This window comes from Trichoplusia ni, chromosome 9 (assembly GCF_003590095.1).
Source record: "Trichoplusia ni isolate ovarian cell line Hi5 chromosome 9, tn1, whole genome shotgun sequence".
In the NCBI taxonomy this organism is placed as follows: domain Eukaryota; kingdom Metazoa; phylum Arthropoda; class Insecta; order Lepidoptera; family Noctuidae; genus Trichoplusia; species Trichoplusia ni.
The window spans coordinates 6,658,554-6,676,278 of NC_039486.1; the positions used below are offsets into that span (position 1 = coordinate 6,658,554).

The 17,725-nt window shown below is 36.8% G+C and overlaps 1 protein-coding gene across 1 annotated transcript; it reads right to left on the reverse strand.

The window, feature by feature from the left end:
* Nucleotides 1-1,392: 1,392 nt before the first annotated feature.
* LOC113497412 (cilia- and flagella-associated protein 44) lies at nucleotides 1,393-17,622 on the reverse strand. The gene is made up of 42 exons (XM_026876957.1): nucleotides 17,230-17,622; nucleotides 16,063-16,234; nucleotides 15,632-15,794; nucleotides 15,380-15,534; nucleotides 15,110-15,273; nucleotides 14,830-14,960; nucleotides 14,652-14,756; nucleotides 14,407-14,556; nucleotides 14,253-14,312; nucleotides 13,929-14,171; nucleotides 13,505-13,681; nucleotides 13,147-13,338; nucleotides 12,838-12,980; nucleotides 12,410-12,540; nucleotides 11,998-12,178; nucleotides 11,462-11,627; nucleotides 11,219-11,322; nucleotides 11,034-11,139; nucleotides 10,549-10,721; nucleotides 9,957-10,166; nucleotides 9,450-9,560; nucleotides 9,021-9,189; nucleotides 8,764-8,937; nucleotides 8,319-8,516; nucleotides 8,099-8,240; nucleotides 7,783-7,882; nucleotides 7,554-7,656; nucleotides 7,348-7,467; nucleotides 7,017-7,215; nucleotides 6,364-6,523; nucleotides 6,138-6,276; nucleotides 5,744-5,946; nucleotides 4,730-4,958; nucleotides 4,454-4,558; nucleotides 4,262-4,372; nucleotides 3,755-3,909; nucleotides 3,450-3,599; nucleotides 3,006-3,147; nucleotides 2,502-2,655; nucleotides 1,993-2,106; nucleotides 1,755-1,894; nucleotides 1,393-1,620 (listed from the first exon to the last, which is right to left on the reverse strand). Exons 1-42 carry the CDS (start codon nucleotides 17,273-17,275, stop codon nucleotides 1,393-1,395), a joined length of 6,318 nt encoding a protein of 2,105 aa, XP_026732758.1. The 5' UTR covers nucleotides 17,276-17,622.
* Between the last annotated feature and the right edge of the window lie 103 nt (nucleotides 17,623-17,725).

Consider the following 17,725-nt stretch of genomic DNA (forward strand, 5'->3'; position numbering starts at 1 on the left):
TTTTTTTGTAGCTATGAATGACTTTTACGTATCTACGGAACGAAACTCTTCGCGTGTATGTCAGATCTCTTGGCCGGTTTTGATATTAGGAACCAGCCCTAACATAAAATGGGTGAAACAGTCAATGAAGATGAATAAGCGAATTGTTTATTCCTGCAACAATCAAACCTTCCACCCAAGATGACCTGCGTTGTGGAATACAGCATGAAATAAAGTATTTTGCATCATATAGTTGGCCGATCGCTGCAAAGAGAATGTAATTCACTACGTTCGCTGCGTTTTCAGTAGGAATTAAACCTAATCGTACTTGCCAACACAGTTTCGCTCTCTCACCATCTCAACGGTCTCGTTCGCTGACTACATTCTTGAATTGAGAACTTTAAATTAGTCTTTTTGACGTCGTTTTTGATTTAGATATTGGGTAAGCTTCAATAGACAACATTATAAACTAAGATAATGTGTACTGTAGGGAAAAAAAATCGTAGTCATAGTAATCGTTGTATATTATAAGAGTGCCTAACAAAACGTCGTTCTAATTGAGAGAGTCACGTAGATTTTGTTTCAAAAGATATACCTATCCAAAAAATTCTGTCCAAAGTCATTTCCCGGCGCAAAGACATAGGCATTGGTAGTTTTCAATAAATAAAATACCTAATCATAAGTTAACTGAATTACTTTAGCTTTCAAATACTGTAAACGCAAGTAGTACCTAGTTACTTAATTAGGAACATTTTATTTGAAATATCTCATAAGGTTAAGCCCAACGTTTTGATATTTAAGCACAAAATTATTATGTTCCTTACGAAATCAATAAGCAAATCTTTAAATTATTATCGGTTTATCCGTTTTTGTACAAAATTATATTAAGTAACTAAGTAGGTATTTAGATTTAAACATGAAATCGAGTGAAATATAAAACCAATTTGATTTCCAGACTGAAATAACAACGAATCGAAATAAAATAAACATAGTTATAGTTTTAAGAACATATATTATATAATTATAATAAGCCTCTACAGTATCTTCTTAAACTGTGTCACTTTGTCTTCATCTTTTGTATCTGGCATTAATAGGTAGGTACATTTATCGTCCCGCAAAAACCTTTAATTGCTGTAAGTTATTAGTTAGTTAGCAAGTTATTTTATGTGATCCATACTTCCTTTCATTATTGTTCTCTTTATCTCATCTGTAATATCAGCCCGTGTTGGAGTGTATTCTTCAGGAACGTCCATTTGTACTCCCGATGGTTTAGTTCGTATCTGACTATGCCTGCCATGTAGAATACCCCCGGCTTGAGCTGTATCTGGTGAGGCAGTAGTGGCCGACCTGGTTATTTTAGGAAGACCAGGCTTTATAGGGAATCCATAGGAGCTGGCGAGAGGTGAATGGTATTCACGAGGTACTATAGACACCCGGCTTTGTTTCCGATCCGTTGTACGAGTATGATGAGCAGGCAGCTGTGACATCGCTTTGTAACGATCTACGAAAACTCTTACGTTCAGCACTTGATATCGAACCTTGTATCGATTTGCGTTGGTCAGACTCGCCAACATATTGTGCACCTTGGTAGCTCTGTGTAGATTTACGGTGGGTTTCGCTTTGTGAATACCTTTTTTCTTCCTAAAACGTTTTTAGTCATTTTAAAATATAAGTTTAACATAGGTACTCATTATACTGTGAAGTAATAACATATGGGTATATAATATCAACAACTAGGTAGGTATATATATATACAAGTATAGGATACAACAAACCGGTTTAATAGCCATAGCTTTTTCGACTTCTTCGTCAATTTGAGCAGCTTCTTCTGGCTCAATAATTTGAGCTCTCAAGCTATCTATTGCTATTTGCACGACTCCTTTCAATTCATCTTCCTGCATATCGATACCGCAGTCTAGTTGAAAAATATAATTGATAAGCATGGAATCATTAACAACAACTTTTTACAGCTATTATTATTATAAGATATTTTCTCTTATGCCAATTATCTACCTTTTATATCTTCGATGACATCAAAGGAACAGATGCGATCAACTGATGCTGCTGTGATGGGATGGTTGTCATCTGTAAGTGATTTTACAAGGGACGCCAAAGTTTCTGGATCCTCTAAAACAGTACCAAACATCATAGTTAAATAATGCACGTAGAAAGCTTCTTATCCGTACATAAATATCTAACTACTGTAATAATTTTCCCTGGAAAAACATAATAAGTATTCAAAATCAATCAAAAGAGTAAAAATAAGTAATTCGGTACCCAAATATCATACAACCTCTGGTATTACTGTACATAGTGTTACGAGTAGATGTTTGAATTTATAGACAAGTTGTTTTTTATATAATATCAAATAAACCTATATACTTACTGGTACTTATCATAATTAAAAGAATCGAACATTTTTCTTTACTGTTTACTTTCATAAACAGGCGAAAACATACAGCATACATAAACTGACAGCCATAATAGCCTTGTAATGTTAAGTGGTTGTGAATGTTACTTACCTATGTCAGTGGCGTAAGCGGAATGCAATAGAGCCGCTAGAGCCGGCCCAAGGCGTTCGCCGAGAGGTTCGCGTTCATCAGAGACGTCCTTCAGAGCACCTTCTAAATCGTCTAATATTTGACCGGATCCTGTTGAACCTTCCATTGCTTCCACCTAAATTAAGTAGATACATATACCTACGTAGATAAATTTAATCACAACTTGAGTAAAATGTAGGGTATGAAATGAAGATCTTTGTCTAAGTAAGGGGCACACCTTAATTACTCAGTCTATCTATACATCAGGGTCGTTAATAAATTCAGATATTTACTTAAACCTTAAGCAAAAGAACAAACCATAAACTCGGCAAAGACCACAGTGGTAAAGTCGATCGATTACCACGAATCTGCGACTATCACATCCTTTTAGACTTTTCTGAGAATGTTGGTTTGATAAAGCACCTATACAAGTAGGTAAACGTACCTAAATGATAAAATTTAAATAAATAATGTAGAATTGAATACTTGTTGTCGGACTAGGCGGTCGACCAAGGCTGCTATGGCATCAAAGGCTCTCGTCTGCTTCTTGTACTGAGTTGGATCACCACCATGTTTGAGAAGCCATTTTTTCACAATAACATCTGTCACGTCATATCGTGAAGAAGATCTGAAAGAAAGTAAGAACAAAAGGTCAAAGTTTGCATGTTGTCAGTTGGTTGGTTTTGCCTACTTGATCATAATATCGATCTATAATGTTCTTGAGTACTTCACAATATACAGCTTTTCAGAAAATCACCGAGGCCAGCCTTCTATCTTTATTTCCTTAATTTTTTAAAAGTAACGGCCAAATTTACGACTATGCTAGTTATAATTCCAGAAAGTGCATTTTTACTTTTTGATAATACCGAATCGAAGTTAAAAGGTACTGGGTAAACCGGGGCAGTATTCATTAAATGCATAAGTACAAACCCAGCCAAAACATCAGGAAGCAGCTCCGTAACATCTTTGAGAAGTTCGTTAGCCTCGTCGCGTGACACCCGCATAGCGTCCAAGCAGTCAAAGAGTAACTTCGTAATGTTTACGTCATGAACCATGTTGGCTTGAGAACCTAGCGGTGTACTGTAGGCAGACATGTATTTAGTCAGTCGGAATATATTCAAGCATTCTCCGTAACAAATCGGTAGTAATAAAAGCTAGGTTGAAAGCAATTTTTTCTCATTAATGGCAAGGCTTAGGTTAGGTCTATGAAGGTAAACAACAATTTTGAAACGTACATGGGAAAATATCTGATACGCTGCTGTCTGTACGACCGAGGAACCATGAACAAGTAAATGTCAGACTGTTCCGATTCCACAGATGCGAATGTCGTCGGTGGTTTTTGCTTTGATAAGGGTTTCATACGAAGACTTTCAATCTCATCGTTTAATTGCTGTGAAATCGAAAAAAAAAACATTAAAAACTTGTTAGCTTTTACAGCATCCGTGTCTATTGTGACATAATGAAGACATACAATCATTAGTCACTGTATATTACTACTGAGGGCCTATCGCCACGTCTTGATTGATGAAAGTGATTTTAACAACAAAAGGATACTAGCAACATAACTATACTATAGAGTGAGGCAGTTGCAATCACAGAACATTATATATACCCTAGAGGGTGGTTGCAATAGTCGAAGTAGAGACACCGCTCTATATTTATGTTACTCTTTAATTTACAACTGAATCATTCTTATATTTTAAGTGATGGGAGTAGGTGTCTTGGTGTGGTTAAAAATATACCTTTATTTGTTGCTTTTGTTGTTCTCGTACAATAAGCAGCCGCATTACGTCGCGCTGGTATTGTGATGGTACGTAACCACCTGCCATTATTGCACCTGGATCTTGTGCCACCTATGATAAAGAAAAAAATTTTGTAAAAACAACAGTATTATCCAACTAAAGAGGTTGTAAAATTCAAAACTATTTAATTACCTTTTGAGGAAAAACTTCGGCTTGTAATGCGGCAGCAAGACGAAGGCGATCGGAAAAAGCATTTAATGTTTGTAGATATTTCATTTCGAGATTACTGTGTCGTTCCTGGAAAGTTGAGCCAGTTGAAGTATGTTTACTCACATTATTTTTATTATAATGAAATGACAAGCTATTACCGTGTGAGTTTTTTAATTTCACAAATGGAATATTAATATAATCTTGGTGATTCGTCTGAAAGCAAAGTTGATGTTTTCACTTGCGATGGTGAATGCTTACCCGCCAAGTCCTGAGCTGGTTGATAATGTGAGGCATCGAGCCATACGACATCGAGTACTTATGCCTTCTCGCCATTTGACGGAGCAAGTCATCGAGGGTGCGGTCCACCTTTCGCGGCTTACCAAGCTTGCGCGTCAGCACGTCACGCATCATAGCGCGTAACTCACGAGCTTCGTCCTCCATAGCGCGAAGGTCGATGTTCATTCGGAATAAATGGGTACGGTTTATCCTACATGTAAATAATCAAATAATTAAAATCAAGCTCTTAAGTGTGTTCTTCTTAGCTAGGATTTCGCAAGTCTATACTTCATTTGTTATAGCATTAGACAGAAGTTAAAAAGGGTTCTTTTTAAGGCACACTTTGCAGCAAAAATACAACAAACATCTTAAAGTTGTGATTTACGCCGAATTTATTACACATCTATATATATATCCGTTCGTACAAATGACTGTAATTATTTCGATACTTAACCTTATGAAATTAAGTGACTTTCATTTAAATACATTATTTCAGCCATATTAAAATTCCAGTGTCAATGCTAAAAACTTAAAAGAAGCAGCGATGCACAACACCCGGAACGTTTATCCCTTCAGTATAATCCTACCAAATCTAAGAGGTTACCTAATCCTTTCATAAGTTGTGACAGAAGGGATTTTCTCATTTTGTCGGTGTATGTCATTTGAATTTATATGTCACAAAATTATCTATCTATGTCATTCACTTGTGAATACTGCATCCTGTTCGTTGTTACTGCCAAGTTTTCGTGATTTTGTTGTTATTTTTTACTGTTTAGTTATTGTTTTCCTGTTGTTATTGGGTTGTTGTTTTGTTTTGTAATTTAAAATAGAAATAAAATGTTTCGCACTCCTGCTTCTACGAGCCTCTTTTTTCTAATGTTATAATAAAGGAAGTATAGAGTAGAACAAATATCAGTACAAATAAGACAAGTCCGTAAAATTTAGAACAGTATATACACTTAATCCTAAAAAAAAAAAAAATTAACAGTTATTTACTTCTGCCTCATTTTCTGCTGCTTGATTTCCTCTTGTAACTCCAGCACTCGTCGTCTCAGCCTGTGCAACAAAGCCTCGGGGAAGACTACGGTCTGCGACAGACCCTGAGGTCCCGTACATCCCCGGATGGCCGCAGCCCTGATCTGGTCGAACCGGAGGACTACCACTTGGTGCACGTCGTTCATGCAGGTTTGTTTCTCTAACTATAAAGAGGAAGAAGTAACTAATAATGACTGATTACTATTAATTTGAAACTCATAATTATAGTAGGTTTTGTTTTCATTCTCACTTATGAGCAATATTTGTTCGCTTTGGTGAGTATACTTTTAAAAAACATCAGCTAAGATTTCAAGTCTCAAAAAATGAAACACAAAATACTTCAAACAGTAGGTACCATGAATTCCCTGAGATCATTCTTCCTCTGTTCCAGTTGTACGGAGAGTTTGCGCTTGATTTTATTATGAGCCTCTATATCACGCTTAAGGAGCTCAACCAATTTGTCTTGTTCCATCATGTTTTGTTCGTGTTTGTGTCTGTGATAAGAAAGAGGTTTAATATTTTTATACACTATTAAGGATGTGTCTTTTTTTAAGGGAATCTCCTTAAATTTTGACATTTACCTGGTATTTCTCAGATCATATGTTTTATCGAATATTTCTTTTTCGCAGCCCTCTGGGCAAACGTTAGGGTCCAGACGAATAGGGCCAATGTCACGACTGTCTAAGCTTCCTTCGTCTTCTTCGTCGCTTGAGGATGATGAGGATTCCGATTCGGATGAGTCTGAAACAGAAAACGTATTAAGTTTTTCTAACATCATTGTACGAAAATATAATTATGTAATGGGAAAATTATTAAAATACTTTTCCTTTACTTTTTTATACCCATAAAAGTATTTTAAGTTTCACGAGTACATCCGAAGAGCTTGAAGCCGAGCCCAAAATAGTTGGGAAAAAGCTAAACCGATGATGATGATGATTAGTATATCCGACAACTTCAGCCATTTCGCGACTAACATGGAATTACCGAGAAAATTTTACGGCCTGTAAAGAAAATGGGCGACTACCATTGCAAAATATCACATTACGACTCCTGACCGGTCAAGTGAGAGTCAAACTGCCCGCCACAGTTTCGTAGAAATAGATCAAGAAATCAGTGGCAACTTATTTGTCGGTCTACACTCCTAAATTTATATTTTTTCATTTGGAACCGGAACATTCAAAATGAACTTGTGGTTGGCATGTATCAATACCAGGCTAAGATTTACTCCAATTACCATCATCGTCGCGAGCACGGGGTGGTCGGTACTTCTTCTTAAAAATCCTACGCAAGAAGTCAGCGAATTTATTGTCCTGCACAAGTCTTTTGAACAGCCTCTGAAGCTCTTGGCATTCACAGCTTAGTTGCTCTTTGGTGGTCAAATGCTCCTCAATACGATGTTCACAGTCGATGATCTGATCTTGGACACCACGAACCTGATGAATAGTCAGAATTAAGTAGTATGAAGTAGTTATGGCGTAAAAGCAAGACGGAGAGACAGAGATCATACTTAAGCATTTACAACATTTTTATGCATTTGAATAATTTAGTTCAGTTGCTATAGTTACCTGCATTAATTTTACGTAAACTCTTTCGGCTAAGCGATCCTCGTGCATTTCGAAACGGTTCAACACATTCATCTCTCTGTGCAATCGGTACAGGTGTAATTCGAGAAGTTGATCTTTTTCCTGCAAAATACATAATTATATCCCATTTTAATTGTAATGTCCTCAAATGTTTTTAGAGCTCAGATTAAAGCTGTTTAATCCCTTACCTGTACCCTTATACGTTCTCTTTGTAATTCTTTTAGTCGGGTATCGAACATTTCAATTGATAGCTCTGCGTCGGCTAGCAAAACTTCTTGCTCAAATAAATGCCTGAAATTATTTACAATGATGTGTCATTGTGTGGCTCAAATACCTCAGCAATTAAGCATGATATATAAAGGTAGTATGAAAACAAAAACATTTTTTTGTTCATATTTAAAACTAATCCGATAATACCTTTCCATACGTCTTTCCCGCAGCTCTTGTTCTACAGGCGTTAAATCGTGATCCTGTCGTCCCCTCAATAGCTCCCAGGTAGCAACCAAGGGGCGCGTTTCTGAATGATATGACATAAATGATCAATTTAAAAGGTATGTGTAATAAAACATGACTTAAAATTTTGCAAAAAAAATGTTTCTTTGTGATATACCTTGAGAATGTTTTAAAATTTGGGTAGTGAGCTGTTTGTTTATTCGATTAACTGTATATTTTAAAAAAGGGTGAAAATAAAGAGTTGGTTAGGGAGGAAATCCTCCATGCAATTAAATTTTACCGTTAATTGGCACGAATCTTGGTACACGAGATTGTCGCACTCGAAGTTGGTTGACCGTGGATTTGCGGCGTTCAGATGCCTGCCCGTGGGCTTTCTTTGTTGGAATTCTTGCTGCTGGCAAAACTATTGGTTCAATTTTCACCTAAACAAAAACCACATTTGTAACTATTCAATATTTCTCATTATTTGTTTTAAATTTAATTAAAGGGACATTATTTACTTCGAGGTGTCTCTCCGGGAACTCTAGTTCTTCATCAATATGTGGAATGGGAGGTGGGGACTTTGCAAGTTTCGCCGGCACCTCTAGTCGGATTTCTGCAAGTCGTTCCCCGATTTCCTGCATGTACTTTACCAAGTAAACTTTGTGTGCCCTCAGTTCAAGCACTTTCTCGTTAAACTCGCGTTTGACATCATAAATCTGCGAAATCAAACAAATCATATAATAAGTGTTTCAGTCATATTTTTCTCTTGCATAATGCTTAAAGGAAACATGCGTTACATTCAACATATGTTGACGCTTTTATAACTTGCAGCGGAAGCGACATACCCATTTACCCATCCAAGCCAATCTGTTTTCATGTTACTTTAAGAAGTGAAGGTTAGGTGCTGGCGTTTTTTACAATCGGTCATAAAGAAACGCCTAAGTAAGTAAATTTAATTATAACCTCCTTTCTGCAGAGACAGACACGCATTTGTGTGTTGTGTCCTGGTGGTGCTACGTAATCAGGATGCGTCTTCAAGATTCGGTTGCCAATGCTTTCCTCTGCTTCTTTCAAGGCTTCAGCTGCGCCGGGAGGCATCGCATTTGGATCAGGCTTGCGATTAAGATGTTCTTGCCACTGAAGATAAAATGAGGACGTTTTGGGTTTCATAAGATCTTTATAAATAGGCAACAAAGTGACTTGAATAACGAAATACAAACCTCTATGAACTGTAAGTGATGTCTGTTCAAACGTTCGTGGTAGTTTTTGAGCGCTTTCTTTAAAGGGTATGGCGGGTTGGGTGGCAAGCCGAGAAGGAACGATGCAACTCGCGGTGGGCCGTACGATGTCTTCCGTCCAGCTATGCGCCGAACAACTGACTCCGTTCGCCTAATTAGAAAAATGTTTTTGTATTGGTTGGTGCATTATACGTGTGTCTGAATACTGGACGTGAAAACAATTATGTGCAGGTGGATAAATCAAACCAATAAACCCACTTACTTGAGTTCTGCATCAGCTAGCTCCAATAAATTTATATTTCTAGCAGCATGTAAATTTTGAAAAACTTTAGATATACATTCTTGTCCGAGGTCAAATGTTTTAAAATCCTCTTGAAAATATAAACAGTTATAGCATTTACTTCATATTACCTTCCTCTTAGAGCTGCTTCGGCCATCTTTTGATATACTTCCTCGAGTTGAGCGTAAAACAACTTCGAAAGGTTCTTTTGGCGTAGTGGTCTCAACATTACTGTAGGATCTCTGTTTGAAATAGAATTGTATGCAAGTTACTTATAATACGTTATTAAGTACCTACACTAAGTATTATAAATACGATAATTAATGAAATGATATACGAAATTTCATGTAAAAATCAGAGGAACTTTCAATCCAAAATAGATTAGTAACACCCTTAATCTCATATTTCTCTTTACAATTATTTAGCTTTTTTAGTCCATGAGCATCGTAAAGATGTAGTATCTTTACGGTGCTGAATATACTAATTATGAAGTCTCTTCAGAGTCTGAGCAGTATTAACTGGCCAATCACGTAATCATGTTTTTTGAAAAACTACTTATTCTGATATGTTTTTATTAAAAGCTCAGTTCTTATATTATTGGAGAAAATGAAAATGTATCTCAACTATTTCGGACATACTTAATAGCTGTGACTGTAAAAGGGAACACATCTAGTTGAATAATATTTCTGGAATGCATCTTGTGTAGGGCCAAGTCGGAAGCTTCCAACTGGTGAGCCAACTTTCTCTTAGTTAGCGCTTTAGCCTCCTCCAATTCTCTTTCTTGTACTTGTAAAGGTCGCGGGTCTAAGGTGACGTCAATTTGCTGGGATGCTGGAAGGGCCCGGTTCCTATAAAATAAGATTTTATTTATAAGGGTGAGAATAGAACATTTACTCAATATGAGAAATGCAAAACAATATCTCAAGTGCTGTTTATTCCTGAAAATATTAAAGTATACATGTTGGATACATGTAAACGGGCTGGATTTAGTAGTGGCTTAACTGTGATTTTCAGTGTAAGCCGTAAGTCCAATTAAATAAATAAAAAACAACGATTAGCTTTATGAAACTGTTTAGAATATGTGCAAATTTAATGTGGAGCGCACTCGCCGTTTTGCTGTAACTTAATTTTACGGTTACACTTAACTAAGTCCCTTTTATGTGATGAAATTAGCCTCAACTTCTAATAGACGTAAATTTTTTATGAAATATCCGAGTTAATTTTACTTACGCCTTAATAAGCTTGTTATATTCAGTGGTCAACACGGCCAGTTGATCGCGTACTCTTTTTTTATGTGCGTTAGCGATAGCCATCATTTTATCATACTCTTCTTTTTGTTTCAACTGTTCATGTGACATCAACTCTCCTTCTACAGTACTATGCTCTTTTACTTTTGCTACTTTCTGTACAAAAAAAATATGATGAAAAAATTAACGTCCAGTAGTAGCCCCATGCTCTATCCCTTGATGTATTATTTCCATTCATTCAGCGTTATTTGAATTTACTTTTTTTTTCTCTTTTACTCGAGATTATTTGGCTAAATAAAACATGACATTTAATTCAATTAAAACAATGCTAGATCATGTAGCACTAATTCTTAATTCGCTGGTCGTTCTAACCTATATGGGAGATATGCAAAGAAAAACATTCAGAATTCACAAAACAACGAAGGTCTGGTCGTCGTGAGCTATTGAGTTAGTACAATAATTACTTACAAGCGACTCTAATGGTGGCGGCAACTTTGTTTTCGGTAACAATCGTTCTGGAAATTTAACTATGTAAGAAAATATATTGCCATCGACTCCACATGTGTAAAAGTACCTGAAAATCACATGTCGGCACCTTTAATGTTATGGAACTAACTAACCCATTTGACGTCATGGTATTTTTCAGTACTCACTTAGAATTATGACTAAGTTCCAAGCAAGTCACGGCGCCCGCATGTCGATCATGCATCGGCAAATAGTAAAAGTCTACTAAGTCAACACGAGGAATCGGCTGAGTCTGTAATTAAATCCTTAGTTTAGATACTGGTCTAAAAATATATTAAATATACAAAAACGAATCCAACGTAGAGCAACAGCTACAATTATTCTGCATTTATTTTAGTTTAGATACTAAAGTTTTTTGGATAAAGACTTACTTCTTCCTTTGCTAGTCTTCGTCCCTTAAGTTTCCTAAGAAGCTTTTGTTGCGATGTCAACCAGACATTCCTGTGATGTTCAGGATTGTCTTCATAGTCATATGGCATGCGGACTACTCGAATGTATCCTGTATTAGTGCCCACAACCAGGTAACGGTCGTCACATCTATCGAAAGTAGCTAATGTTATAATTCAAATTATTGAGAAACAAAACATCCAACTCTGAAACTTGGTAAGTAACTTAATTTTTTCTAATACATAGAAACAATATTATTTTGGTACTGGTATTGTCAGAGTGAGAAAAAAGCACCACCAATTTTATTACTGAAGGAATGGGGCTCTCCTATTATCTTAATTTTGATGATTGATTTAGTCTATACAACTACAACAAGCGCGGCAAATTCAACACCAAGATCGGGCTGAGAAACTTACGTAAGAAATGGTCATACATACTTACATACATAGGCTCGCAAAACACTACCCCTTTTTATTTTGCAGTTTTTATGGGTATCATAATACTCTTCTATGAAACTTACACAAATTTTAACGCCGTCATAGTTTCACACCAGGCGTCAGGGAACGGAGCATACTTCAGAATTTTGTTAACACCCGGTTGGATTAATAGTAAAGCTCCGGTTTCTCTCTGGACAATCCAGACACCGTCGTCACAATATTCTGCCCAAGTGACTGTTGTGCCCAACATACTCTCGCTTTCCACTAAAAAAGTGAGTTATCTTTAGTAGTCGTCCAGTACAATACGATCGAAAAATAGCAGCTCTTAAGCTGTGTTCTTAATATCAGTTTGTAAATGTCCGCTGAGCAAATTCCACTTCTCATATAAAGCAGGAACGCGTACAAATCATAATCTGATCAGATGTTAACCACAAACGGCGATTCCGGTTTAAATTTTTAATAAATTAAAGATATGGCTATGTTCAAAACTCTTACTTAATTCAATTTCACCGATCCATTCCTCTTCTTCGTCTTCATCTCTATATTCAGCTTCTTCTTTGGCTTTCAAAGCTTCCTCATCGATACTAGCAAGATCTTCTTCCTCTGGAAAAGGTCTACGGCGCATACTGTTTAAAAGAAAAACAAACATTATTGGTACTCATATTACATTTGACTACCTATAAACATACATATTTGGGTACAGTCAGCAAGTAGTCTGGGCTGAAAATTTGACCGCGCAAAAAAAATTATACCCTAAAAATAACCGCATCCAATTTGGTTCACTCGTATATAGAGTTACGGTGCTACAGACAGACACAGCAGTTAAACACTCCACCATTTTGCTTTGGGGGTAAATTAAGAATTGAACTAATAAAAACAGTAAACATCGCAGACAAACATTTTACAATGTTAAAAGCACTTACAAATGTTTTTTCACCAACGTTTCTTTGTACGACTCGAATTTCAGCTTGAAAGTTTTGATATTTACGTACATACGGATGACAGGTTCCGGTAATACCACTTCCATAATGAGACCTACCTGACCACACAACAAGATGACTCTTTCCTGGCAAAAGAAAATGAGTCATTGTGACTAAATAATTAATTTAATGATAAATAAAACGCAGATCCCCGAATGAGTGAAGGAGAAGCAAATAAAGAAAAACTGTAGTTAATGTAGGCGGTAAAAAGATGGATAGTAAATCTAAGTTACTAAGTTAGCTCTAAGTTACCTCTTCAGGTTTCCAAGTCATGAAAGCAATATTATTAGGCGTCTCTATGAAGCCAACCCTCTCAAGGGAGAAAGGAGTTGTTAAATTTAACTTATATATAAATATCGTGCTGTCCTGTCCACACGTTACAAGTAATGTGCGTTGCCGGTTTATTGTTATTTGATTTATTGCTTTCGAATGTGGTTTCAGCATCTGAAAAAAATGGTACATAACCTTTTACGATAATTTCCATATATCACAAATTACTGGTGTCACCTAATGTATATTCTATGTCTATGTTAGCTGTGCATCAGCATTCGTAGATAGATCTGCTTAGTAAATGTGTATGGATGAAAATACGTTTAGTAAATCTGCTTACCGATATCATATCAATTACATCAGCATTAATAGAATCTTCGCTGTGTATGGTCAGGGCAGAATGGACTCGGATGTCGATCATGGTCGCCTGAGCCAGGAGGCGATCGGGATACAGCAGTAAAGTTCGCATGATACCATCCGCAAAACCCAGTATTATTATGCGAGAAGTTTCATCTACCTGTGTAAATTATAATAGTTTGACTCCAGTCAAACAATTCCAGGGTAAAAGTAGAGTTGCACAACATGAAGCATCAATGTTTATTATTTAATTCTCAGAAAGCGCTGCGAAGCGGATCATAATAGTAAAAAAAAATACTCCTGCTTCGCCATTTTGGAACTGAGCGTGTTTTGTTTTTCTTTTGAGTGTGTTCTTTCGTTGTGTTATGTATATTTATACTATAACGAGAATAACGAGAATAACTTACTTCCGGAGGTGGATATAATAAACAAGTCACAGCTGTCGGGAAGACATATCGTGCTAGAAGAGCGTGTGTGTTAGTATTGTAAGCATGTAAGGCGCCGTCGACTCCGGTCGTTATCAGAATGGGGTGTGTCCTCATGGCCACCATAGCGACAATGCCCCCAGCATGACACGTCACCACTTTACGATGATTGCACTCTATTTTATCGATATCCAGTTCAACAACCCATATGCCTCCGTTACCGTCCTTGAAAGTAACATGAGTATAAACAGTCAGTTTTCTAAAAATCGATGTGTCTAGACGAAAGAGTTTTGTTATTGTACTCACTTGGGTGTACCAGAACATATCCTTTTGATGTTTGAGGCACATAATCTGGCAACCTGGCACCTAAAAATCACATGAAACTAGAATAATGTTTTTTTTTAATTGCAGAGAAATTACTTCATATTTTTTATTTAAACGCCTTTTTTTTCTCCCTTACACAAGTCTCGGCAACAGGGTTCAGTTCAACGAAAGGGTCGTCTTCGGGTGGGTCGGCCTGGTCCACAGAATCCCAGTACCATGAGCGTACGCATCCGTCTCGGGCTATCGTTGTCACCTCATCTCCAGCCGGACTTAGCATGAATTGAATCTGATGATGGTGACGTAGTATAAATAAAGGAGTCACAGATGTATAATTTTTAAAGTTTAACTTGAACAGAGCAGATGTGCAAACAAATAACTTACAATGGGAGCGCTGTGACACACTTTCCTTCCTTTTTGCGTAACTTCTAGTTTGACAAGTCCAGCTTCCCATACCAAAATATTACCCCACTCACATCCCGAAAGTACCTGAAATGTAGAAAAAAAAACCATTTTGTATGTATTATGTTAGGTACTTTTAAAACTAATAGATAGAACCTACTTTTTCGTCGGGCATCGGGTAAACGCCAAGTACGTCGCAGATTTCTGTTTTTCCGAATCGGCCCAATTCGCCTTTCAGCTTAAGCCCAGTGAAAGTCTGAGCCATTTTCCAAAATTTTATATGAGCAGCGCCTAAAAATGTAGGAATAATATTACTTACTTACGTACAATAATGTACCACGAATTTTGGCTTATCGGATCTCGGATCGCATAGCGTTTCAACGCTGCTGAATCATTAGATATAGAGACAAAATATGAGATATAATGATTTTTTCTTATACCTGCAGTAGTGAGTTGGCCTTCACAGTAAGGTGAAAACATGACCGTGTTAACATCATATGTGAAAGCGCTAGTTCGCAGAAGGATCTTGTGACGCTTCCAGTTCCAAATTGTTAGATTGTAATCTGGATCCCTACCCACTGACGCTAACAATTCGCCGTCAGGACTGCAAAGGCAAATATTTTTTTTTTCAGAAGAATAAATGAGATGATGAATGCGACGATTTTTAGTTTATTCATATATTTTTGATAGTGAGAGAACAATTGAAATACCTGAAATCGAGGATAGAATATGCGTTCGTAGTGCCGTCACGAAGAACAGCATCTATTTCCATTTGTGGCCATGTGTACAATATTATTATTGGCGCTATATCGCCTTCTCTGTCTTCTGCTATTGCTATGCGGTAGTTTGGATCTTTTCTGTAGGACTACAATATTTTTTGATAAACAAATGTTAATACGACAATAATAATCAACAAATCTAAGAACTGTAACACTAGTAATATTGTTGAAAGTTTTATTTACAGCAATGCTTCCAACAGATCCGCCAGTACTGCTACGTCGAAACCATATTTGTCTGGTATTGACATCCAGAAAAGAGATGATGCTGCCGGCTGCCCAGCACACAACCAGGTCGTCACAAGCGCAGAGATTGAAATACTTGTGGCAGTTATAGCCGTACGAAAACCTGAACGTTGGTCAAGGTAATAAGCAACTTGTAAATGTGCAATAATAAAGATGGCATTCTTCGTAGTCATTAATGACTTTTTTATTCTTAGATAGTAATAAGTAATCTTGATGCATTAGGCAGCTAGTTTATTTTTTACTGTACTTAAAAAAGGAAGAGATTCTCAATTGGACCAAAAATCAAGTAGATATTGTTTTTATAGAATGCGAAGCAGTTATATTTATGCTAACGGCAACATTCATTGTTTTCTTTTAGAGCAAAAGGATACTCGAAATCAAACATGTCTTCTGGTATCGTTGAATGCGGCGATGTGACTGCTCCCGATATGAAATCATCAGGATCGTATTCTGATAGAATAGATTCTTCTTCGACATGTTCCCCTTCTGCATCCTCGGGGATATCCTCGAGCCCTCTCTGGTCTGGCTCAGCATTTTGATTGCCTTTGAAATAATATAAACGAAAATGCCTAAATTAGATAAATATTAAAGAGAGTGGAAGACTCTTATACTTACTACGTTTGTACTAGGGATGTTACGGAAGTGGTTTATCGGAACCGGAGTCGGAGTTTTTAAATTTTGGATTTCGGAGACGGAACCGGAATCGGACGCGGACTCGGAATCGCAGGCGAAGTCGAAGGCTGTGCTATATTTTTATTTTTTATTTCTAGTTTTATGAATTCTTCGTATTCAGTAGAATGGGAGTTCTCCGGGCGACATGCATACACCTGTTCGTGCACGTTGACCGCAGCCGCCTACTATTTGCTATGATTCGACCTCCGTTTAAAACCTAGGATTAAAAAGGATCGAAACCGACTCTGAACCAGAAGTGTAAGATCAATCGGAAGTTCCGATGTATCGGAATCGGAGTCGAAGCTCCGTAGCAAGAGTTTGAGCCCAGTAGTATTAAGTGCATATGAAATGTTAAGAAAAGCCTGCCTGCCTTTTAAGGTACTTTTGAAAGTTTAATATGTAATACCCCATATTAATGACAACATAGCCGATTTCAGCCACAACGTCCACTATACACCTTAGGTTGACGACGCTTCTGCCCCAAAAGCCCCATTTAAACACTATGGCGGTCGTGCATATGAAACTACAAGACGTTTTTGAGGAATATAATAGGTATGTTATATCTATATCGGAAGTCATATATATCTGACTTACACAACTTGCAAGAATACTACTGTCACTTACATTTATGTTCCTACATGCTACAGAGGAATGGGACTGAGTAGATACTAATACCAACAGAATTTTACGCAACTGTATGACGATTTACACGACTGGTTGAGCATGCGTCGATCACACAAACACCTGCTATTTCCTTTTTGGATGTCTTAGAAGTTCATAGTAAGACTGGCACTCTATAGACACAGTTTGTAGAAGGAATTTGAGTGGCGTGTCATTTATTTTAATGTTATTCTATTGAAATGTACCTTCATCTTGGTCATCTCCGTCAAAATCTGGGTCGTCGTCAGCCATGCCTAGTTACTTTACACCTTGTTCTTAATTAAAATTAATTTAATTACTACAGTTATCGTAACTATAGTTTTGCTGCTTTGTCAAATAACAAGATTCCGTTGCCAAGTAACGATGACCTAGTCTTTTTTCTCGATTTTCGAATGATAGGCCTAGAATATTTGACGAAGATAGGATGCAGCTTTTCAGAATTTTAGCCCAATAAAATTCCACAATAGCACTAAGCAAGTTGCATACAATATTCATACGATTAAGAACTACCAATGTAACAAAACAACATTACAAAGCTGCAGTTACCTGTATGATATGATTTAAATATATCTTTATGTAAATTACATTACTAAGTAATAAAAGTAAAAAAATAATATTGAATTTAATGTTAAACTAATTTATCTCTTAAAAATAAAAAGTCATATTAATAAATCATTGATGTATTGGTAGCCCCTCATAAAT